This window comes from Notothenia rossii (assembly GCF_949606895.1).
Source record: "Notothenia rossii genome assembly, chromosome: 3".
Lineage (NCBI taxonomy): Eukaryota > Metazoa > Chordata > Actinopteri > Perciformes > Nototheniidae > Notothenia > Notothenia rossii.
The window spans coordinates 51,935,920-51,961,698 of record NC_136901.1 but is presented as its reverse complement, the minus strand read 5'-3'; the positions used below and the strand labels follow the sequence as shown (position 1 = coordinate 51,961,698).

General features: G+C 39.4%; 2 protein-coding genes across 2 annotated transcripts; one reads left to right on the top strand and one right to left on the bottom strand.

The window, feature by feature from the left end:
* Window positions 1-4,632: 4,632 nt before the first annotated feature.
* Window positions 4,633-18,487, bottom strand: LOC307032958 (uncharacterized protein; the record flags this gene model as incomplete). The annotated part of the gene is made up of 6 exons (XM_079671230.1): window positions 4,633-5,730; window positions 6,388-6,483; window positions 7,054-7,209; window positions 7,390-7,577; window positions 7,865-7,907; window positions 17,924-18,487. The coding sequence occupies 6 exons, from the start codon at window positions 18,485-18,487 to the stop codon at window positions 5,554-5,556; spliced, it is 1,224 nt and encodes a 407-aa protein (XP_079527356.1). The 3' UTR covers window positions 4,633-5,553.
* Window positions 18,488-19,996: 1,509 nt separating this feature from the next.
* Window positions 19,997-24,340, top strand: LOC307032957 (E3 SUMO-protein ligase KIAA1586-like; the record flags this gene model as incomplete). Its single annotated transcript, XM_079671229.1, has 5 exons — window positions 19,997-20,566; window positions 21,845-21,940; window positions 22,107-22,697; window positions 23,535-23,762; window positions 24,303-24,340. Exons 1-5 carry the CDS (start codon window positions 20,341-20,343, stop codon window positions 24,338-24,340), a joined length of 1,179 nt encoding a protein of 392 aa, XP_079527355.1. The 5' UTR covers window positions 19,997-20,340.
* Window positions 24,341-25,779: the final 1,439 nt, after the last annotated feature.

Genomic DNA, 25,779 nt, shown 5'->3' with positions numbered 1-25,779 from the left:
TCAAATGTTATGTTATGTTATGTTCACTAATGGCAATTATGCAAATGTGAAATCCAAAACGGCATAGTGCACTTTTAAAATAATTACATTAGTATCTTTGTGAGGTTACTGTTTTATTGTTTACATTGACAAGATACAAAGAGATTATTTGTTAAAGCTTGATTTTCTATTTTCTACTATTTCATATATTTTGTTATTTATTTTTTGTCTAGTAAGACTTGAAAAGAGAGCTATTATTTTGTTACAGGATGATGTTTAAGTTATTCTTGTGCATTTGAGATTTGTCAGAGATAATTCTAGGCATAATAAAGCATGTTGATTGTTGAGTAACCTTGGTTTGGTGTGTCTTTGGTTATAGAGAGATATTATTGTGTTATATACAGTAAAATAATATAAATAATAATTGTATATCCATACAGAGGAGGCATACTTTAAAACAATAAGGCATCTTTGAGTAAACGTTGAGTATCATTAAGTATCTCGAGGCTGGGGGCAGCATGTCCTCTTTTTTGGAAATCAAAATATGGTCACCCTACCTTATTTAGGACTAGATGCCGTTTGCATGGTGGAGCAAGGTGAAGACAGCGCCACTGCAGCGAATGCGCACTTCTTATCTTATAATTATGACTTTTTATCTCATTATTTAGACTTTTTATCTCATAATTATGACTTTTTATCTCATTATGACTTTTTATCTCATTATTTCGACTTTCTTATCTCATAATTATGACTTTTTATCTCATAATTTCGACTTTCTTATCTCATAATTATGACTTTTTATCTCATTATTATGACTTTTTATCTCATTATGACTTTTTATCTCATAATTATGACTTTTTATCTCATTATTATGACTTTTTATCTCATTATTTCGGCTTTCTTATCTCATAATTATGACTTTTTATCTCATTATTATGACTTTTTATCTCATTATTTCGAGTTTCTTATCTCATAATTATTACTTTTATCTCATTATTATGACTTTTTATCTCATAATTATGACTTTATCTCATTATTATGACTTTTTATCTCATAATTATGACTTTTTATCTCATTATTATGACTTTTTATCTCATAATTTCGAGTTTTTTATCTCATAATTATGACTTTACATGGGGATTTTATTTTTTCAAGTGGCGGAAATGGGCTTCCATAGGTATAACAACCACATGTTTTTCCCATAGCTAGTTACTATGTCAAGATTATCATGTGTGACATAATAATCAGATGTCTCGTTTGCCAAACAAGCATATTCAATCTTTTCAGTATTCCAGACCATCATTAAACAATCAGCCTCCCTTCCTAAACACTAAGCATATCGTTCTACACCACCTTCTGGTAAACTCAAACGCAAAGTTATGCTGTAAAATCATTGCATGATTTATGATGACCAGCCTGTCTCAAGATCTTGTCATATTGAGAACAGTCAGTGATTCATTGTCCTCTTCAGCTGTAGTCAGTGGTAGGGGTTTCACAACTACCAATATTTACTAGTCGACTAGTTTTTCAAAATAGTAGTCGACTAGTCGTTACGTCATAATAGAGACACACAAAGAGAGGTTTACAACTGTATTTTCTATTGGAACTCATACAGTAACATTAAACACTGCATTTTCATTTGTGATACATGGCTGAGTAAATAACAAACACTGGACTCACCAAAATCGACAGCAAAAAACTCTTGTTTACATAAATGACACGTAAATCCAGTGCGCAACAGCGCATTGCGCAACACGTTGCTGTCCTCCACGATAACGTCCACCTTTCCATATTTTTGGTTTGAACACCAATGCATCGACATGTGAGGGAAGGAGGCTTGACCGCTTTCGGGTGACAGTGTTGCCTGCCAGGGAAAAAACCCTCTCACTCGGGGTGCTTGTGGCTGGAATAGCCAGGTAGCTCCTCGAAAGCGGGGGAAGTGGTGCACGTTTTCTGCCCACCACTCCAGTGGATTATCCATTGTGGGGATATGCGGTGTCCGCTGGCAGTAATCCCGTAGCTCATCATCCGCATCACTGTTGACTCGTGTTTTCTTGCTGTTCGTTTGCCTCTGTTCAGTGCTGACGCCGGTCCGTTGCTCACTGGTGCTAGCATTACTGCTAGTGCTAGCTGTCGGCAGCGGGTGTTTCATCTTCAGATGGTTTCGCATAGCAGATGCATTTGTATTGTACTTCAGTACAGCTGTACACAACTGACACTTCACTGTGGAGTTGGTTACATCTTCGTTGAAGTACTGCCATACATAAGAATGTCGGACGTGTTTTGTAGCATTTTGCAGCACCTCGTTTACCTCAATTTTTTTCCACGACTAGTCGACTAGGGCCTACAGCGCCGACTAGTGGTAAAGGTAGTCGACTAGTCGACTAGTCGATTAGTTGGTGAAACCCCTAGTCAGCGGCAGGGTCCCCAAAAAGCTAGAACCGGCCCTGGTCAGTGGGCTCCAAGGAAACTCTCTCTGGCATTAGGATGTCCTGAGGGGGAAGGGACCTCTGTATCAATGTGATACAATCAGCAGACACACATTGTCCTCTGCACAGTAGGAATCCCCAAAAACTGCAGTACCTCTTCACACCACTGTTGCCTTGACAACGAGGCACAAGCAAACTGTCAAAACCTCCTCTGAGATGCGTTCTTTGCACACTTCTTCTGTTTCTGTAGTGAGCAACTTTTCACCAACACACTGATTCAGAGTACAACCCAAAGGTGGCGCACAACTATCCAATGCTGCTGTAATCACAGCAAATCAGCTACTAGAGAAAAACTCAATTTAAATCTCTCCCCAAGCGGGTGACAAAACAAAACAGCTGAGTGTCTATATGGTCAGGAATGCTGAAACATGTGAATGTTAAACCCATTAATGGTAACAGTCTTCCTATTCTTCATTACTTCAGTTCTAAGTTAATAGGCAAAACAAAGACACCCTTCTTAACCACTATAGATTCATCTGTTATCTACTTGCTTATTCTAATCTTCTTTAAATTGTTTATCTAAGTTGTGTGTTACAAGCATGGTTAGATTTGTAACAGAATACAAAACTAACTGTATTCAGCGCTATATATTTAAAACAAGTAATCTGACTACAGTTAATGAATATATTTTTGGAACACTTAAAGGAATTATTACAAAATGTAATCTTCATTATTACTAAAGCTGAAACCTAAATAAATCATCACGGAACAGTTTTCTGTCCTTATTACTTAATTGTTTCAATAAAAACTAAAAAGCATTGTGAAAACATTTTTGAGAACATCTCAACACTTTTATTCCATCTAAGCACGAATGTTTATGACAAACTCGTCCTATTAATCCCAAACGGTCTTTAATGGTATCAATTGTGAACTTTCTTAATATTAATTATAAATGCAACGTATGTTCTCTTTAGAACAAAGACAGGATAGTTGCATCTGAAACTGGTTAGTACACTCTAAAAACTAAAACGATGATGTACTCAATTTTATTGGTGAAACAAATTACACTTAAAAATATTGAGTAAATCTTAAAGCTGTGAAATCATTTAAATGTACCTTATGAATTGAGTAAATGTAAGTAAAAAAAATCAAGTAGGTCTAAATAACTACATTTAGTACCATAACATAAAAAAATTGAGTAAATATAATTAAAATCCTATGTCAATGGAATAGTAACCCTAAGTCAAAACCACTGAAAAAAATGTGTAGATATCACTTAAATGCTAGGGAGATGTAACTTTAAAAGGAGACTATTATTTAACAAAAAAAATGTGTGAAATGTACTCAATTTTCTTAACTACATTTAGTTAAAACTGGTCTATTAATTATATAAATATAGTTACATTTACTTATTTTTTTTAATGTATTTACCCTTTACTCCAGGAGTGCTTTACCTGAGGTCAATACTTCTAATAAAACATAAAGCAATTGTACACATTGACATTTTAATTACACATTTATTGTTCAGATTTGACCAGTATAAAACATGACATTAAGTCTCAACCTGGTTTACTTTGCACATTACATTTGTAACAATTAGGGGCTGTTCTTGACACAATAAAATCTTATTCAACTAACAATCATAGAAATGTGATGACTAATCGATTAAATCAACAGATTATTCACAAAGAATCACACAAAAACACCACTTTAAATCCTTGTGTTTACCAGAGATATCTATGAGTGGCCATTATTCAGAAATACCGTTCACATGTGAAGCACTCTCTCACACAACTGAAACCAAAATCATTTACACACACACACACACACACACACACACACACACACACACACACACACACACACACACACACACACACACACACACACACACACACACACACACACACACACACACACACACACACACACACACACACACACACACACACACACACACACACACACACACACACACACAGCTTAACTGAGGCCGAGGCGTTGTTAAACAATATCCTGGCCTCAACACCATGGGGTCAGCTATCGTCCCTCTTCCCGTCCCGCGGCGGGCAACGGCCCACTACAGCTCTCCTTAGGAGAGACTGTGTACCCTGAGGCCAGGATATTATTTAACAACGCTGCTGCCTCAGTTAAGCTTTGTGCATGCTGCTGAGCAGACATGCTGGAACAATCGCAAACGGACCAAATATTGTTTTTGGCTTTTCTGAAATTGACTTCCGTTTCAACTGAAATCCCTCTCAAACATACCAAAATCGCTTTTCATGTGTATATGATAGCGTTTAATTTGTGTATAAGAGATTGTTTCGTGTGTGTGTGTGTGTGTGTGTGTGTGTGTGTGTGTGTGTGTGTGTGTGTGTGTGTGTCACATGTGTATATGAGAGATTTTTTCATATATTTGTAAATGATTTTGGTTTCAGTTGTGTGTGTGAGAGTGCTTCACATGTGTATGTGAACAGTATTTCTGAATAATGTCCCTAATGGCCACTCATAGATATACGTTTCTTACAAATAAGTCATTTACCATGAAAAAAAACATTAAAATATTACTAATTGACTTAAGAAATCTTTGTCGAGCAAAACCACCAATAAAGTCGACTAAGAAGGGGCAGCCCTGGTAACAATGTCCAAGCTATAAAAACGATTAGCTGAATTGAGCTCTGCATATAACTAAGCAGTCCTTTCAACACGGGTAAAATGCAACAAGACCAATTGCAGCAGAGAAATCTTAGCATTAATGGAAATCTCAACTTAGAATATTTATCACTTTTAGGCATTTTATCTAGCTTAACTTTCAACCAGGTATATTTTTGCCAATGAGCATGTGAACATTTCCATTGAGCTATGGGAGCAACGGGCAGAATGGAACTCTGCATATGACTGAAATGCACCAAGAACAGTGACACTTTAAAACAATACCAGTCCAAAATGCATTCTATCAATGGAACTCTCAACTCGTACCTTTTAGCATCTTGCTGAACAGTAGTCGGCAACTACATATGCGGGCAATTTTTCAGTGTCTGAACCTTGGTTGAAAGGTTGCCAGGATCCAGCTCCAACAGTAGTTTTTGGAATACCTCAAAACTATATTTGAGATTCTTGGGGTATCTCAGATCCAAGGCATAGGTTAGTCCCAACAGATAGCAGCAGGCTCTGCTAAGATCCCCAAGGCTTCTGAGGACAGAATCACAATCCCTACATCAGTCGGTTCATCGACTGACCCATCTTGGTTCTGCAGCAGGTAAATCTTCATCACCTCCTCTGCCAACTCCTCTTGTACACTGACAGGTGCATCAGCAGCATCCTGCAGACATTGAAAAGATAACTGGTTAGTGCTTACTTTCAGCCTGCATGTTACAAGACAAACAAAGAGCAATTCCTCACTGCTCACTCACTATGTTATTGATCGTCTCACAGTCATCAATGATTACATTATTTAAAACTTCAAAACTAACACTGTTAAAAATCTGGAAAAATATTGTACTAACGAGGGCTGCAGCTATATAGTATTCTAACAATTCATTCATTAATCGGATAATACATTATTTTGCTTGATTAAATGAGCAATAGTAAATATAGAAAATAGAAAATAAGACCGGCCTCTTAAAATGAACAACAAGAAAAATCAATATTGTTTAAATTGCATACAATAATATTATCTGTCAAAACTAGACATTAAGTTTTAAAGAAGCGTTTTTTTTTTTAATGCAAAAACTAATAATTATTATTGTTTTTTTATTTCAAATAACAAAACAATAAAAAAGGTATACGTCTTCTGGGCTACTCATAGAAGGGTACTATAATTGTAACTGATCACTGCACATCTGTATCGGCTTCGGTCTCACCTCTATGCCACGCTGTCTGTTTGTCTGCTTGACTGAGTGGTGTATTTCTGTCCCACTGCCCGATCATTTTTAGTTTTTTGAGTTACTCGAATAATCATTTCAGCCTTAGTACTAACCTCAAAGTCCTTGATCAAGGCACTCACATCTTTTCCAAGATGGTCGATGAGACATCGGATGACAAACTCTCGTTTTCGCTGAATGGGGATTCCACTCTGCAGAACAGAGCAGTCTTTCAACAACTAATACAATGTATTACTCTGCACATTACTCAAGCTGAATTTTGCTTTACTGTAACAACTTTAATGTCAAACTGTTTCAATTTAATTAACATTAAAGAAATGAAACATTGTCAGCATAGTATGTTGTGGAGGGATGCAAAGTAGGTGCAAGAATAAAACAAAACATGGAACATTTGGCATATGAACAGAAGAACGAGAAGAAGCGAATGCTGATTGATATATATATATATATATATTTACATGGTGGTGGGGTGTCTAGAAGATGTGAGATATTGAAGGGCAGAAAACTAAGGAAGAAAAGCAATAACTGTTAAGGAAGACATGAGGATGAATAATATGAGCAGTTTGCAAGTAAGCAAGATTTGAACAGGAAGGAGAGTCAGAGGGTTTAAAGAGGAGTTGTCGGATTAGGATAAATGAATATCTAAAGTAATTAGTGATTGTAATTAACTTACACAAAGGAAATAAATGCAATTGAGACAGGTGGAATTATTAAGGCAGTTAAGGAAGTAACTGTATAAGTAGGGGATAACATGTTAATACCTGAAGTAGAATACTCATTTTTGCCCGATGTCGCTCTCCGACAGCCCCCTTTTTCCCTTGGAACATGGACAACAGTTTTGGGAAATAGAAGTCCAACATTGACATGAACTTTGGCTCAAGATTCAGTGTGGTGATCCTCTGAAACTCTGCGCTGACCTGAAAGAGAGAGATTACAAAAGACAAAAAAATACTTATGATTAAATTAATTGTCATTTCAATCCATCAAAAACTAAAGTCCATATAGCTTTCAATAGGATGTAAAACTGTGACACATGCAGGTTATCAGTCTGTAGTGTCTGTGTTGACCACTGCTTAAAGAACATTCCCTTAACTCACTTGCGAGACATCAAACAAGACAGGCCATCTGTCCTTGATGTCTTCGATGCTCATCTTTAGACTGATGACATCATGTCTTCTATGTGCAAAAGTTCTGCACATCAAGTCCTTGATGGCTGTGCTGCCTTTCTTCTTTGATTCAGCGATTAGTTGGTCTTGATCCAGCTCGTGTTGTTCCTTCGTGTGTCCTGACAAAACAGTCAATACAAATGATTGGAGTTGCAGTTTTCAGAGCCAGGATCTTCAATTGCAGTATACAATGCAGAAGTAAATGCTTAATATCCTTGACCCAATGTTTCAGGGATATAATTAGTAAGTTTGTATTATCAAGTCCTAGATATTTGTATATAGTTACTGTTTATGTTTCTAACAAATGCTTCCTGGCCTTTGCAATCAAACATGGTCAAAATCAAGGTGCAAATAATTTAGCTTATTCACCGATTGTTTCAGTGTTTAATAAAAGAATGACATTCACCTCCTCTGTTTTGTTTTCTCGGTTTAGCTTCTCTCCGTTGGTGCTGTGAAACAGATATTGAAAATATTTATCATGCTTCACAAAAAAATATTCAACTTTACTTGCTCTAGCCATCATCAAGTGTTCCCCCATCAATATGACAAAACATAAGTTGGGCAAGTAGGCCACTCCTCTTAAGAAAATGCAATGCCTTATTAGAATAATGATGAAACAGTTTCATAAGCATATAGGCAAGTGTGTGTGTGTGTGTGTGTGTGTGTGTGTGTGTGTGTGTGTGTGTGTGTGTGTGTGTGTGTGTGTGTGTGTGTGTGTGTGTGTGTGTGTGTGTGTGTGTGTGTGTGTGTGTGTGTGTGTGTGTGTGTGTGTGTGTGTCACATGTGCATATGAGAGATTTTTACACATGTTTGTAAATGATTTTGGTGTCAGTTGTGTGTGAGAGAGTGCTTCACATGTGTATGTGAACGGTATTTCTGAATAATACCGTTACAGTTACATCTATCTAGCATTTAAGTGATATCTACACATTTTTTTCAGTGGTTTTGACTTACTGTAGGGTCACTATTGCATTGACTTAGGATTTTAATTATATTTACTCAATTGTATATGTCAGGGGTCGGCAACCCCTGGCACGCGGCACCGTAACCAGTGGCACACTAGGAATAAGTGGAATAAGAGTGCAACATATTTAAATAGTATTTTCGGATCCTGAACGACACCCCCGCCAGAGCGCGTCTCCCCGTTACCTGCAGAAGGAAGCCATGCACGCAACGCAGCCCCGCTCTCCTTGAATCCAGGTGACTTTCTGTCGCTTTCCTCCGTGGTGCAGTGCTGATCGTTTCACCACGGAGGAAAGCACTTCACTAATTGCAGTACCCATAAGGAGCTGTACAAATGACGCAGTTTTTGCGTGGCTGTGTATTTAGTTGAAAGCCCAGTGGCGATCTGCTCATCTCTCATCGAAATAATATGCTACAAAGGGGCGGACTGGCCATCTGTGTGTTGAACTTTCCTGTCGGCTCCCAGACCGTAGTCGAGGAGGGCAGAAGCAACAAGCTTCAGGTTCAATAACCCACTTTAGCTTAAATGACTGGAGAGAGGCGAGCTCTTCTTGGGAGGCCGTTGCATTTATTTAGCTGTTCTTCTGTTTCACAAAATACATCACAGACCTCTGTTTTTCTGCTGCCTCGTTTCACTTCCAGAAACATACACACGTTCCCTCACTGTCGCTCTACCATCCACAAACACACATGCACAAGCCACACCCCTCTCTCTCTCTCTCTTAAAGGGACAGCGATCTCATCTCACTCTGCATGACCCTAATATCATAACATGTGTGCTCTGGAGAATCACAGAACGGACGATCGTCCTTATTATTATCCCGTTTAAACCAACTATTGAAATGTGTTTGTTAAATTCGGCATCATAAGTTGCGTTGACAGGTCCACTGCTTCCCCGCAGCGACGCTCCCCCCGCCCTCCTGCTGATAGTTGACGAGCGTTAAGCTCCTCAACCCCCCCCCCCGTTGATAATTCTCGATCGTTGGCACGCTGATAACACATTTTTTTTTAAATGGCACTTCATATCAAAAAGGTTGCCGACCCCTGGTATATGTTATGGTACTTTTTACATACTTGATTTTTTTACTTACATTTACTCAATTCATAAAGGTACTTTTAAATGATTTCACAGCTTTAAGATTTACTCGATATTTTTAAGTGTAAAAATGTTTCACCAATACAATTGAGAACATCATCGTTTTAGTTTTTTAGAGTGCATATCGGCAAGACAACAGCTGCTGGGCCGCGGATAGTCAGACGTTATCTGAAATCACTCGCATGATACAGTAATCACCCAAATAAACTAACAGCCACCTTACACAAACAATGTGCATTTATCTTTATATTATCCATACTTTCGCCGCGAGACTGTTGAGCCATTATTCCGGCATGGCGGGACATGCAGACAGACATATTCGCCGGCGCCGTTGTGTTACACGTCAGGCCGGCATACCATCTAATATCATCACACACTGGGGCAGCATTATGCGTGCATTGTCTGGTTAAGTATTACAAAGTAGACGTAATGGTGGATCTTCTTTACTACAGCATTTCTGAATAACAGTGTAAAAGGGGATTAAAATAAACAGCTAACTATGCTACACAGCTGGTTGGTTAGGTACTTGAAACAACATCTGCGGACAAAGCAGGTGCTAATGTTTCTACTTTTTACTCGAGTAAAACGTTAGCTTCACTTCACCTGGTTGACTGTCCACCATGCGTGTGTAGAAGCGGACAGAGAAACTAGCTAGACTTACGACAGCATGCTGCAAGTGTGACAGTATTTAGATAATTACACGCTATAAAGTTGTATATGCACAAAGACAGGGTCAATATTTCATTAACTTTTGCTAGCTGGCTACTTACCAGGATTTTCAGGGAGTTTTCCTGGTGCTTCTCGTCGTGGTGTTTTCCTTGCTTGTTTTCCACATGACATGTGGCGCAGATTTCCCATGAGCACACTGTATTTGCGCGCGATTGTTAATGGGGTCCACTCATGACGTTTAGTGTAATTTACTCAATGTCTTAAGTTGTTGTTAAAGATGAAGAATATTGATTTGGAATGAGTAATAATTGCTGTTCCTGAAACTGATCAGTATAATTAGCCAATTCTCAAATATTTTGACTGAAATTTACCAAATATATTAAGGATATCTTAATAATAATTTGTTAGTCAAATACTCATTTATTTTCGTGTAATCAACTTAAATAATACTAATAATTTAACACAAAATTAACTGTTGGATTTTTAAGCATTTATTTTGGTATGTCCAACTCAAACAATTACTTTGGTGATATTTAGAGATTTTATTAAGGTAATATAGCTTTTTATTATTGTGATATCTACAAAGCCACTGATTTAGTTTTTAGAGTGTAGCAATTTTCTGTTAACCTAGATAAGCCTGTTGTTCTTATATCTAGTAAATATATTCTTATTTTATGTTACTCACAAAACAATATGACCTTTTCCAGAATATTAGTTAACTTTATATAACACCCTCTCTATACTTTTCAAACCATTTACTTCTCCTCACTGCGCCCTCTCTGCGCCCTGCAGCCCCTTTGTGTAACCGTGTGAGATGGCTGGAGCAAAACCTCGTGCAGGACCTCTGTCATGCTTAAACATTAACAGATTCCCTCTGACTGACAAACTTACAAAAACCTTCTTTTTACTTTCTACTCTTTCTTCATAAACTTAAAAACACCATTGTGGTGAATCGTTTACGTTTTTAGTTTCCTATCTACTTTAAACAACCATCAACTGAGAGTAACTGTATATGATAAATACAACTACTAAATAGCATTACAATATATATTTCTTCCAGTGAGTTCGTTATTTCATGTCTAACAAATTCTCCTCTTTCCATGTCGTATTCTAGGTGGAAAAATCCACCTATTATATTTAATTTGAATAAAGCCTTACATTTAATGTACTTCATATACTCAGTAAACCTCTTTTCACTTTCCCCTAAGGTTACTGTATGTAATATAATTGTTCCCTTGGAATATAATTAAGTACAATCCTTAGTTAATGACAAATACCATGCAATTCACAACGCAATGCAACAGTATCAATCAGTTCTCAAAGACTATGTTTAAATAGCAGCAAATCATTGTTTCTTATTTATTTCAATATATCTACCACTTCAAATCACACATTCTGTTAATTTTCAATGTATTTCCTTCCAACTTCAGGCATTAGAGAAAAAAGCAAGCAGACACACTCCGGGCTGCTGCTGCTCTCGAGAGGGAAAAAAGGGGGGGGACTCTCACATACAAATACTGACACCCTCCCTCTCTCCCCGGCTGCATCTCTCAGCCTTTTTAGGAGAAGGGGGGCTTCTTTCAACAATTAACACTTCTGCTATCCTTTTATTCAATTTTTCTGCTTGAACCCACTTTTCTCGTAAGCTCTTAACTCACGCTCCTCTCGTTCAAATTCTTCCTCTATTATGACTTTGTATCTATTTATCTGACTAAGGCTGTTTCATGTTCAATAATATATTCTATTTATTCACCTGGTACATAAATATATCCTCCTCACTGTCTGTGCAGCTTTTAAGATGCGATATTTCTTTCAACAGAATGGGAGTTAAAACCCAACAGAACAAGAGATAGCGAGATCCGTTAGTTTGAAATGGCTTTTCAAAGTTTGCGTTTTCTCCTCTTGGATTTGTACATATAACTCAACTTTGATTCCTATGAACCTAAGAATTGTTATTTTGATTTGTTCCGGATGGCGTCTGAAAACTGCTACTGAACATCCCCCGACGAGTCTTAGCCATCTACTTTTGAAAAAAGTACGGAGCCTTTCACCGTCTTCTTACACACCTCGTTGATTCACTTTTATTTTATATAACTTTCCTACCTATCTAAAATATGTACTGTATATTCCACCGTAACAACTATGACACCGGAATATGTCTCTGACAACTCTAAAATTTAGTTTAGCCAATTATAGACCTTCGATAGAAACAGGCTCGTCTGCTCACCTTTCAATTGTAGGATCCTCGTCTTAGTTGTCAGAGATTATTCTAGGCCTCTTCTCCGGACCATTCGTCCGCTGGCTGCTGATTTTCCTCTAAAAAACCTTACTCATGACGTCACCACGTCGGCACGTCCTCACGTCGCCACCTCATGACGTCATCACGTCGGGATTCACCAAATTGTTGAGGCAGAACCTCTGCTCCGCGCGTTCCTCTAAGAGTTTGTTTTAAAAGAAGGAAAAGTCAAAGCACCAGGATAAGGGTTAAACAATAATCTGTTTTAATGGTAAAAACATACAATACATCACCCAATCTCCTATTCACCTAATCAGGAAGCACTCTGCAGAGTGCTCCGGGCTCAGGTTCTACCACCGTGTGAGACACGTCTCAGGAACGGCAAGTCAAAAACAAGAGCGCCGATCTTCAAAATGATCACAACATTTATACACAGGTGGGGAGGAGTTTTATCGCTTGCTCCTCCCTAGCTATTTGTTATTGGCGAGTTCACTTCTGAGCGAGCTAGCCAGTGAGTTGGCAGTGTTCCATTGGTCGGTTTCCCTTCTGGGCGGGACCCCAGGTAGTGAGTCCGCAGTTGTTGATTCCATCTGTTGCTTCACAGTGTGTGTTTGTGTGTGTGTGTGTGTGTGTGTGTGTGTGTGTGTGTGTGTGTGTGTGTGTGTGTGTGTGTGTGTGTGTGTGTGTGTGTGTGTGTGTGTGTGTGTGTGTGTGTGTGTGTGTGTGTGTGTGTGTGTGTGTGTGTGTGTGTGTGTGTGTGTCTGTGTGTGTGTGTGTTAGGGGTTTCACAACTACCAATATTTACTAGTCGACTAGTTTTTCAAAATAGTAGTCGACTAGTCGTTACGTCATAATAGAGACACACAAAGAGAGGTTTACAACTGTATTTTCTATTGGAACTCATACAGTAACATTAAACACTGCATTTTAATTTGTGTTAAATGGCTGAGTAAATAACAAACACTGGACTCACCAAAATCGACAGCAAAAAACTCTTGTTTACATAAATGCCACGTAAATCCAGTGCGCAAAAGAGCATTGCGCAACACTTTATTCGCTGTCCTCCACGATAACGTCTACCTTTCCATATTTTTGGTTTGAACACCAACGCATCGACATGTGAAGGAAGGAGGCTTGACCGCTTTCGGGTGACAGTGTTGCCTGCCAGGGAAAAACCCTCTCACTCGGGGTGCTTGTGGCTGGAATAGCCAGGTAGCTCCTCGAAAGCGGGGGAAGCGGTGCACGTTTTCTGCCCACCACTCCAGTGGATTATCCATTGTGGGGATATGCGGTGTCCGCTGGCAGTAATCCCGTAGCTCATCATCCGCATCACTGTTGACCCGTGTTTTCTTGCTGCTCGTCTGCCTCTGTTCAGCGCTGACGCCGGTCCGTTGCTCACTGCTGCTAGCATTACTGCTAGTGCTAGCTGTCGGCAGCGGGTGTTTTATCTTCAGATGGTTGCGCATAGCAGATGCATTTGTATTGTACTTCAGTACAGCTGTACACAACTGACACTTCACTGTGGAGTTGGTTCCATCTTCGTTGAAGTACTGCCATACATAAGAATGTCGGACGTGTTTTGTAGCATTTTGCAGCACCTCGTTTACCTCCATTTTTTTCCACGACTAGTCGACTAGGGCCTACAGCGCCGACTAGTGGTAAAGGTAGTCGACTAGTCGACTAGTCGATTAGTTGGTGAAACCCCTAGTGTGTGTGTGTGTGTGTGTGTGAGTGTGTGTGTGTGTGTGTGTTTCTGTCCCTCTGCCCTTAGGCAGATCCCCCAATCAATGATTTGGAGTCCTGACAGAGGACTCTTTGACAGGACACATACTCATTCCCCCTAAACATCTTCAACACACACACACATCCTATCATTTATCCTATCACACAACAGTCACATGTTTTTCTTTATGAAAGCCATATTTGTAAATATCCAAACGTCATCATCTCATGACATCTTTAGGATTAGGTAAATAACAAAGCTTAACTGTTCCCATGGCCTAAGGTCTTCCCTGAACTTCCCTTCACTCCAAAGTCAGCTTACTTTAGAATCAGAAGGACCATTGTCTCTCTAACTTGTGTGTGACCCAATCATCTCCTGATCTGATAAGAGTCTTGCAGGAAACGCACATTTCAACATCCTTATCGTTTCTTAACTAATGTATGCTGGAGATGAATCACTAATTAACAGGACTTTAACTGCATTATATCTTAGGAAAATGTCCTTTGGCTTAATCAATAATAGTTTTAGCACTTAACAGAGGAAGCCAGAGACTCAGGGCCTCTTCAGAGGTCTGGGAACTGTAAAGCAGATGTCAAAGGTCATTTGTATTATACCTACTCACAAATAGCCAAAAGAACACCCTTATGATTACACATAAAAGTGGAAGAAAAGACTATTGCTATTAAAAAAAAAAGAAAAAAAAACTATTTAAAAGAGGAAAAATGTACTTTGTCCCTTCCAATTTAACACACACGAATATATGAGGTGACATTAAAATGAATATACCAGAATTACACTGTATCAAACTTGCTGCCATAATACGTTACTTTAATCCTTCAAATAATTATTCAACGACCATATTGCACTTATATTTTGCACACAAAAAAAAACATGATCAATAAAATATTGTGTGTGGCAATATATTGTTTGGTAACCTTAATGTGTAATATGGATCAATTATTAAGTAAATAGCTGCCTACTATTAGGAGTAAATATTACTAATTTATAAGTAATACGTTTTAAGTAATTGAGTTAGATTTTTCCTCAATTTCTTAAAGTGAGTCTTATATGTTAAATATTAGTAATCTTTACCCAGCTGCCTATGATTGAGAGTAAATATTACTCATTTATAAATAATATGTTTTATTAAGCAATTGAGTTAGATTTTACTTAATTTCTTAGAGTAAGTCTTATATATTAAATATTAGTAACCTTTACCCAAAAACATTGGGTAAAATCTACTCAAAAGAAGTGTGTGCAAATTGTTACCCCCATTTTATTGTGTAGATCTTAAAGAATATAAATAAAAATCCTCTTAAAGATCTTACCTATGCTTAACCTAGCACACTTATTACCAAGGCACTTTAGCAGATGAGCTGCCACGTGGATCCTGAAAGCATGATGCTGCTCCTATGAAAGAGGCGTCTCTCTCAGTGTGTGAAAAGTAAAGGGTTTGGGGTGCAAAAGCCAGCTTTGGCGGGTTACAAATCCGGCTTTTAGGGTTAGAGTTAAAGGTTAGTAATGCTAGAAATGAACAACAACACCACACATGGCACGCATCACCACTGCTAAGTTCAAGGTGGACTCATGTTCGGCCTGATGCTATGTCTATGAAACATAGAAGCTTTGAAACACCTTTTTTTTGTGCCAAAAGAGTTTTGGAAAGGATCTCCTAAAATGTATTTGTTGATTCCATACTCCTTTTCATGTTCTATTCTCTCCCCTGTCGCCTCCATTAATGGTCTGCCACAGTCGAGAATAGCGACATGTTAAGGAGGTCATAACAACGTTAGCGCCTTCAGCAATTCTCAGTTGATATTAACCCAATTGAGACATATTCAGTGGACACTCACGGCCTGTCCACACAGCAGCGTTAACAAATATTCCAATGCTTCTGCCCATTCACTTTGAATGGGGTGACGTCACGTTGCCTCGCTTTTCGCCGAACTGCATTGTGGGGAAGTAAAGCGAAGATTTTCAGGATTCAAAAGTTGAGCAATGTTCAACTTTTGAAGCTGAGGTGGAAGCGTCAGCCAATCAAATCCTGTTTATGCAAATCTGACAGTACAAGCGCTAGCCAATCAAACCGCGTGCAAGTTGGGAGTGTTCATTTCCTCATATTCCAAACGAGAAATTAAGGGAGCAAATCACCCGGTTCTTTACGACCAGTAACTATTTACCGGGATACAAACCGGAGGAACCAGGCATGGAGGGAGGTGGCAGAGACAGTGGGTGAAACTGGTAGGTTTTCTCCTATTTGGGGAGTTTATATTATATATACCGCCGGTATATACAGTATATATATTGCTCGCATAAAATCCCCGGGTTTTTTTGCTTTGTATGTCGGGGGCGGGATATTCATGTGATTGGTTGTTGGTCGCGTTGCTCACAAAAAATCCCCAAGCTTTCAGACACGCCCACCTCCAAGATTTTCAAGATTTTTGTAACGCTGCTGTGTGGACGGGCCGTCACACACAGCCCTAAACACACATACAAATCACTGTCATCTTTGCCAACAGCAACTGACTGAAACATTATACATAAAATAAGACCCAATTTTTACGGAGATGTTGTTACGCCCCTCTCTAGGGGTAGAGAGGAACAACACACACCAGTTGGTATTGGTAATAGTTATAAGGGTTTATTATAATTAAATAGTGGTGACAAAATAATAAAGGCATAGGCCTACAGCCTGGCACAAACAAAGTGCCAAAACGGATTGTTTAACAATCAACAAAAAGAGAACTCCAAAAGAGAGTTTTACGGATTATACAGAGTAATAAGTAATACACAAAAGGGAAACAAACCTCACTTAGACGTGGTACATATAGGCTAGGGTGACCATATTTTGATTTCCAAAAAAGAGGACATGCTGCCCCCAGCCTCGAGATACTTAATGATACTCAACGTTTACTCAAAGATGCCTTATTGTTTTAAAGTATGCCTCCTCTGTATGGATATACAATTATTATTTATATTATTTTACTGTATATAACACAATAATATCTCTCTATAACCAAAGACACACCAAACCAAGGTTACTCAACAATCAACATGCTTTATTATGCCTAGAATTATCTCTGACAAATCTCAAATGCACAAGAATAACTTAAACATCATCCTGTAACAAAATAATAGCTCTCTTTTCAAGTCTTACTAGACAAAAAATAAATAACAAAATATATGAAATAGTAGAAAATAGAAAATCAAGCTTTAACAAATAATCTCTTTGTATCTTGTCAATGTAAACAATAAAACAGTAACCTCACAAAGATACTAATGTAATTATTTTAAAAGTGCACTATGCAGTTTTGGATTTCACATTTGCATAATTGCCATTAGTGAACATAACATAACATAACATTTGATTACCTAAATCAAACCAAACACATTTTGAGGCACCATGAACCAAATATAAGCCTACTTTAGATGTTTGTAAACACAATTCCAGGCCCTGTCATTGTAAACAACCACAGTGAAACGACAACTTTTCACATATTTCTAGCTTCAAACTGTTTTCTAGGGTCCCAATTTAAAATGAAAAGTTAAAAGTTTCTCTCCCACAGCTACATAGCTTTCTCTCTCTGCATAGCTGCATACTTCAATCTTCTTCATCCTGCTTTTCTTCTTCATCCTCCTTGTCTGCCCATCGATATGTTGCTGTGGAGCTGATCTTTCCAAGCAGTTTTCGGTTGCTCAACCAATAAGCATGAAAGTCTTTGCAAGACATGTCTTTCAAATTGTATTGCACAAATAGAATCCCCTTCAGTGACTCAACAGACAGCTGGTTCCTCTCCTTGTTCCACTGGCTCTGCATCAGTGAGAAAACCCTCTCAACATTTGCATTGTGAGAGGAAAGTGCAAAGACAAACTGTGCAATCTTCAGTAGTTCTGAGTAACATGCAATGCTTTTGGCCTTCTCAAAATATTTGGTCCACTTCTGGTGCACCTGCAGGCCACTGAACTCCTCATCACGGTTGCACCTTTCTGTGAATCTCTTCAGATTGGTGACCTGGTCAAAACACTTGACATCACCAATTACCACCCCCTTCTCTCCTAGGAACTTGATGCAGGCCTCCACATCATTCCACTCTGGTGGCTCACTCAGATCCATCCCCGTGAATGTGGAGAACTCTTCCATGGGAGTCATCCACTTCTCCAGATACTCCAGACATGTACTGTACAGGCCTTGCACATCAGCACAGAACTGGTCATATTCCTTACCAAGTCCATCACTACGCTTTTGTGCCAGTAGTCTCTTAACTTTAAGGGACATGAAGTTGTTGCTCTTGCGTTCAAGAAGAATGGTGTGGATGCTGTTCATGATTTTCTTTACCTCCATAATGGAGTTCTTCTCCTTTTCCATGTCTTGAATGTGGGTGTGGAACGCAGACATGAGTGAGTGCATGTGCCAGAAGTAGATCTCACTGAATTCGTTTTCAAAAAACTTCTTGATCACTATGGGTGGTTTTTGCTGCGACAGAAAGAATGCCTTTAAGGCTGGAAACATCTGTATCATCCTCTCAATGCCTGGGAACAATGACAGCCACTTTGTCTTGCTGTGAGAAAGCATCCTTCTGTATTCAATGTCAACAAAATCACAGTACTCCTTCAGGCTCTCAGTGCGCAGAGTGTAAATGTGGAAGTACTGGCAGATTTTGAACATGATATTCTCAAGGTCAATATCTATTGTGTCTGCCCCATGATGAACACAATTATTCAATATGTGTGCTGGGCAACCCACACCGATCAGCGTTTTCTTCTGCAGCAACATCTTCAAATTTACAAACACATTCTTTCCCCCTTCATCACGTCGGATTCCTCCAAAGTTTGTGTTGCAATTGTCGCCAGTAAATGCAATGCATTTTTCAGACAAATTGTTTTTTTGCCAATATTTCAATGAGATATTGTGCAATGGTTTCTGCTGTCTCATTTGGTGTGTCTTTAACCTTGATTAATTTTGTTTGCATGCCACCCCTCTTCCAGTCAAAGTACTGGATTATGATTGGGAATATTTTCACTGCTCCGTGGTTACTCCCGTCTGTATAAACACCACAGTACTGGATGTCTTTGAGTGCTTCATGTGCGACATCTATCGAGTGGGGCGCTATAACACCATTGACAATGGCTTCGGTTTTAGTGCGTGCACTACTGAATTTTTTGGCAGTGTCAGAGTCTGGAAATGCTTTTTTTTAGCAATCCATAGATCTGTAGCTGTTGTGATGTTTCACAGTTTGAAATGCAAACACACCCTCCGCTGCATTTACAGCATCCTCTGTTTCGCCTGGTCTAACAAAGAAGTCTTTCAACTTTGCCGACAAACTCTCACCTTGCACAGCTTTCCTATGTTTGTCTGTGTCCATGTGCGCTTTAGGATCGCCTGCACCTTTATTGGACACACACACATATGTGCAAGCTTTGCACACGGTGCACTCCGCCTCCCATTTGTTCCGACCGGGTCGGTACATTTGGAATTTCTTCTGCAATTCATCTGTAAAAGTACATTTGCGCTTTGGCATTGTGAATGTGAGCTGCGGTCCGCTCTGTCCCCTTCCTCTGTTTGTGTGTCAGCGTAGTTGTAGAGCCGCCCACAAAGCTTCAGATTCAGGGATTACGTCACACACGCAACAGAGTACCGTAGTATTCTGTGCAATGCGCCAGTCAATTTAAGTACATGCAAACGGTCCGCGAAACCCGGACATTTTCATGAATTTATAAACTCCCCCCGGACGGCCCGGACAGGGCGTGAAAAGAGGACATGTCCGGGCAAAAGAGGACGTTTGGTCACCCTAAAATAAGGTAACTATTACAGGTGACTTTTGTAAATGTTAGATGTTACATATAGCCAGTGGTGTAGTCCAGGGTATACGCAGGTATACGGCGTATACCCACTTATTTTTCAGACAGCATGGCGTATACCCACTTCTCAATCACCGCTGGTGCGCATTATTTAGTAGTGGCTCAATGTCATTTCATAGTACTGTGAAGACTCATGACACAAACCTATTCTGCCTCATATTGGCTAACTCTATGCCTTCGCTGGTTAGATTGGTCAGGTTTTCAGCGCGAGAACTGATGAAAAACCAATCAGAGGCAGAGTAGGGCGGGTCTTAATAAGGGAAAAAAACTGCATATAGACAAATGTTAATTTACTTTCAACTATTTGCCATTACAAAAATTGTATGAACTGTTAGAATGAAGCGAGCCATTCAGACTAACATTTCCTTTTACAATAAACATCCTTGTGGAACTACATCGGCCAGCAGCTCAGCTACAGATAGTGAGGCTAGAACACCGGAGCTGTTAGCTGATAGCCCTGTTATCATCAGCCCTGACATCAGCCCAACACCTGCGCTCCCTCCGTCCCCCTTATCCGTTGAAGAGGATGCTGACAGGGAAGGAGATGAAGACGACAATAACGGTGGGTCTCACTTCTATATTTTAAGATTTTTGTAACAAATCGTAGCTAGGTAGTCATATATACTAACATAAAAGTAGTAATAGCATTATTTTCGTTAATAGTTGGTTTCAACTTTTAAATTTAGTATTTCTGATTCTAGTGGCGCTAGTTAGCTATTATAGCTTCATGGCAATGAGCACAGCACACCTTAGTGAGACAGAAAGACATTGGGAAAATACATCCATTATTTGCTGCAATCCATATTTATTACTCTGAACTTTATTGTGTGCCTTATGCTAAGTGTCTGCCCCAACTTTATTTTCCCGACATTTACATTTATCTTGTACACAAAATCCATCCCCATACACCAGAGATAGCCTGAAGGCTTTTCAAGAGCATAGCTAGGTACCACGCAATCTGAAGAACGTTAGCGCTTAGCTAACGTTAGCTAACATAATGCTAAGATCATCGTGTGTTTGGTGACGTGACACAGCTATCTGCTTAATTGTAACATTAGCTGTGGCAACTGAAGATTAGTGTTTTGGATTGTCAGCGTTTTCCTGTCAAATGGAGATAAAAAATTAGCTAGCTAGCACTAGCAGCTACATAATTTGAGGTCAAATGTAGCTAGTGCTAATTTATAGGAGACTGCACAATCTGAGGGTAGATGTTGGCTGCCAGTGGTCTCTTCTAATTAAAGACAGCCATTTATCCCGCCGATCTACCTCTTTTAGGATTGAATAAAGTCTTATATCTGTGTTACTTTGGCAACTGTTGTTTCAGCCAACAGCTTAAAAATAGCAAGGGCATTTTGACCTTGTGCGACGCACAGCCAGATTCGGGCATAGCGACGCTACGTGGAATCCACGAATTTGGATACATTATGAAAACGGGTACTTTTATTTTGAAGGCAGGATGCGGTAGGAAGTAAAAGACGTATATGACGGTAAAAGTTTAAAAGTGCGTCTTCCTCACGAAAGGAAACGTGCTGTTGTTTACCAAGGACCTGGTTGACAAGGGCACAAGGTTTGTCTGTGTTTAGGTCTAATTTGTCTGCAACATTGAGTCACGTCATAACGCCTTTTCTTAGAAGAGTTTTCACACTTTGTATTGACACAGCCATGGATAAAGCTACAGCTAGGCCCTGTGTAATTGACTATTTGACTATTTGGGGGCTAAAATGAAAAAATCTAATAATGCAGATTATGAATGTGACAACTTTACACTTTTGAATAGGTTATGGTCATTGTTCCCCTTTTATAGCCTATAATTCAATCACTTTTGTTGTTCTTCCCTTAGACATCAATAATGACTGGCCTGACCTGTGGACTGTCAATCAAAAAGAGGATTTTAAATCCAAGAACCCCTGGTTGGGATCCAAAAACAAAAAACTTGGTAAGTTTAGGTATCTTGTTAGTTTAGGTAGCTTCTGAAACAGTGGACACACATTAATATTGTGTGCGTGTGCGTGTGTGTGTCCTTTTATGTATATGGGAAAAATAGACCATGCACACATACAGCTGTGGATACAGTAGTTACATTGTATGTTTATGCTTCACAGGATGTCTGGTTTGTAGCAGTGTGAACTCCATTGGGATCAACAAGGAGCAAGGTGTATCACTCTCAAGAGAATGGATGAACTTTGAAATTCAAGTGTCTTCTCAGGGAAGTAGAGAAACAAGTCTGTCAGTCTTGAGAAATAAGATCAGGAAACATGCTTTGTCCAAGGCACACTCTAAGGCTGTGAAGGTGGCAGAACAACAAAAAGAATCGGCCATTGAGAATGCAGTGGAGGTTATGACTGAGCCCTACAAGAAGGAAACTGATGCTGTGTTCCGAACAGCCTACCATTTGGCCAAAAAGAACAGACCCTTTTCTGACCATGAGAGCCTCATTGAGCTGCAGGAACTGAATGGTGTTAAGATGGGCTCAATACTTCATTCACGTTACAGTGCAACACAAATCATACAACATGTTGCCAGTGAGATGCAGAGCAAAATTGTGAGTAACATAATAGCATCATCCACGAAGTTAGCTGTCCTTATTGACGAGGCCTCTTCTTTAAGTCACAAACCTGTCATGACAGTTTCTGTAAAAGCGTCAATTGAAGGAGCAAGCCCTGAGTTCATATTCCTTGATCTAGTTGAATTAGGCAATCAGAGAGCAGATGGCATAGAACAGGCTTTACTCACCTGTTTAATGAAGGCTGGCTTTACAGAAGAGTGGCTTCTTGAAAACTGGGTAACATTTGTGTCTGATGGAGCCAGTGTCATGCTAGGAAAGAAGTCAGGAGTAGCAACCAGGTTGACCTCGAGATTCCCAAGGCTCTTTGTGTTGCACTGTATGAACCATAGGCTGGAACTAGCTGTGTCAAATGCTGTTGATGAGGTGACGGGTGTCAACCACTTTAAAATATTTATGCAGAAGCTATATTCACTTTATAGTATGTCGAACAAAAATGAGCGTGAACTCAAAGATGCAGCAGCTGAAGTAGGCTCACAACTTCTTCGCATTGGCAGAGTTTTAGATGTACGCTGGGTGGACAGTAGCTTTCGTACTGTTCGTGCTGTGTGGACATCCCTGGGAGGTCTTGTGCAGCACTTTAAGAATGCGTCTTCCGATGAGATGAGGTCCACCAAAGAGAAACAAATGTACAGAGGTTTATTATACCGTCTTGAAAGTCCTGAATTTATCTGTGACCTTGGGCTCATGTATGACACTGTCCATGAACTAAGTGTCCTGTCACTGGAGCTTCAAGCTCATTCTATAACTCTCCTCAGAGCAGAGCATCTGCTGAAACGCTCAATCAGAGTGATACAGTCTTTCAAAGAGAGTCCAGGTGAAAAATACTGTGAGGCTTTAGAGGCAAAAGAGGCTGGGGAGTATCGCTCTATAGCTCTAGTAGGAAATGCAAAGCTGAAGTCAATCAATCCAGGCCAGTTCTTACAAAGCCTTGTGAACAATCTTGAGCAACGCTTGTCTTTCGAAGGTGCGGTCATCAAGGACTTCAGCATCCTTGATCAGAGTAAATGGCCATCAAACCCCAGCATTCGCCATGGTGAAGACCAGGTTAAGCGACTGTGCAAGCGATTTCACTTGTGCACAGACCAAGCACTGAATGGGATGCGAGACCTACTGGAAGAGCCCAATAGTGAGCCCAAGGACCTAAAACCACTCATGAACTGTATGAAGACATTCCCTGTCAGCACAGCAGAGTGTGAGAGGAACTTTAGCCTTATGAACAATATAAGCTCAGACAAAAGGGCTGTACTACTGATCTCAAACATATCAAACTTGATGATGATTAATATCAACGGCCCCCCTACTTCTATGTTTGATCCTCAAAAGTATATGAGGACCTGGTTGAAGAGACACCGTGCTGCCACTTCTATGCGTTCAAGGCAATGCGGTGTGAAAACTCCTGCAGAAAGCAAGTCTGTCTGGAAAATACTGTAATATGAGCACTTAATTAGAAACCCAGCACTGGGTTGAGAGAGTCACTTTGGTTTTCATGGATATGTTGTAAAATGTATATATTTTTGTTCATTGTTAACTATATATTGTTGTTTTGTAACATATCGTTTTGAATTTATTGTTGAATTATTTGAATGATGATATTCAATATTTGTGGTGATATTTATTTATATATATATATATATATATATATATATATATATACACTATATTGCCAAAAGTATTGGGTCACCTGCCTTGATGTGCATATGAACTTAAGTGACATCCCATTCTTAATCCATAGGGTTTCATATGACGTCGGTCCACCCTTTGCATCTATAACAGCTTCAACTCTTATGGGAAGGCTTTCCACCAGGTTTAGGAGTGTGTTTATGGAAATATTTGACCATTCTTCCAGAAGCGGCAACTGAAGTTGGATGAAGAGACTGGCTCTCAGGCTGTGCTCCTAATTCATCCCAAGGGAGTTCTATTGGTTTGAGGTCAGGACTCTGTGCAGGCCAGTCAAGTTCATCCACACCAAACTCTGTCATCCATGTCTTTATGGACCTTGCTTTGTGCACTGGTGCACGGTCATGTTGGAACATGAAGGGGCCATTCCCAAACTGTTTTCAAAGTTGGGAGTATGGAATTGTCCAAAATCTCTTGGTTAAATTACCTCACAAATGCGCCTCTGGAAGAATGGTAAAAAATTCCCATAAACACACTCCTAAACCTTGTGGAACGCTCTGCTTATTTATATAACAAATAATTCACTCATGAGAAGGAACGACAGATGTCCCGTAATGTAGTGGAGTAAAAGTAAGATATTTTACTTTGAAATGTAGTGGAGTAAAAGTAAAAAGTCCCCCAAAATGGAAATACTTAAGTAAAGTACAGATACTTCAAAAAAGTACTTAAGTACAGTAACGAATTACATTTACTTCGTTACTGTCCACCACTGTGTGTAAGTAATACTGAGTAACTATACTGGGTTAATATTTTTGGGGTGAACTAAATAGAGTATGTCACTATAAAACAGGGCGATAATCCTTTGCACTATGGGCTGCTTAAAAAAAATTGCAAAACTAAGAGTATACCCACTTCTCCAGGGACCACTACACCACTGCATATAGCCTATATTGCAGCTAAACTACAACAATGCAGTTCATAGCTTTGACTTTCTGAACTATAATATATATGCCTATAGTTTTGTTGTAACGTTCACGCCACTAATGACAATAGTGTAGGCATACTGCTGCTGTGAGTTGCTAGCCTAACTCTAACCCGTAAATGCTATCTCAGCTACGGTACACCACTAATTATAGTAGCCTACATGTAACGCAGTGGTTAAAAAGTAATTCGTTAATGTTACATTGCACTGTCGTTCTTTATCGCTTTTCAGTTTGCTATTCTGGGGGAAATACTAGTAGTCAGATAGCATGGATAGTATTCATGATGCATGTGTTGAACTTTCCTCTCGGCTCCCAGACCGTAGTCAAGGAAACAGGGGATTACTCTGTGGTCTCCCAGGGCCGAAGCAACAAGATTCAGGTTCAATAATATCGAAATGACTGGAGAGAGGCGAGCTCTTCTTTGGAGGCCGTTGCATTTATTTAGTTCTTCTTGTTACACAAAATACTTCACAGACCTATATTTTCCGCTGCTTCGTTTTACTTCCAGAAACATAAAAACGCTCGCTCACTCTCGCAGATACTTGTCAACCCTCCCGATTTTCGCGGGACACTCCCGATTTCATTGCCCTCTCCCGCTCTCCCGGTTTC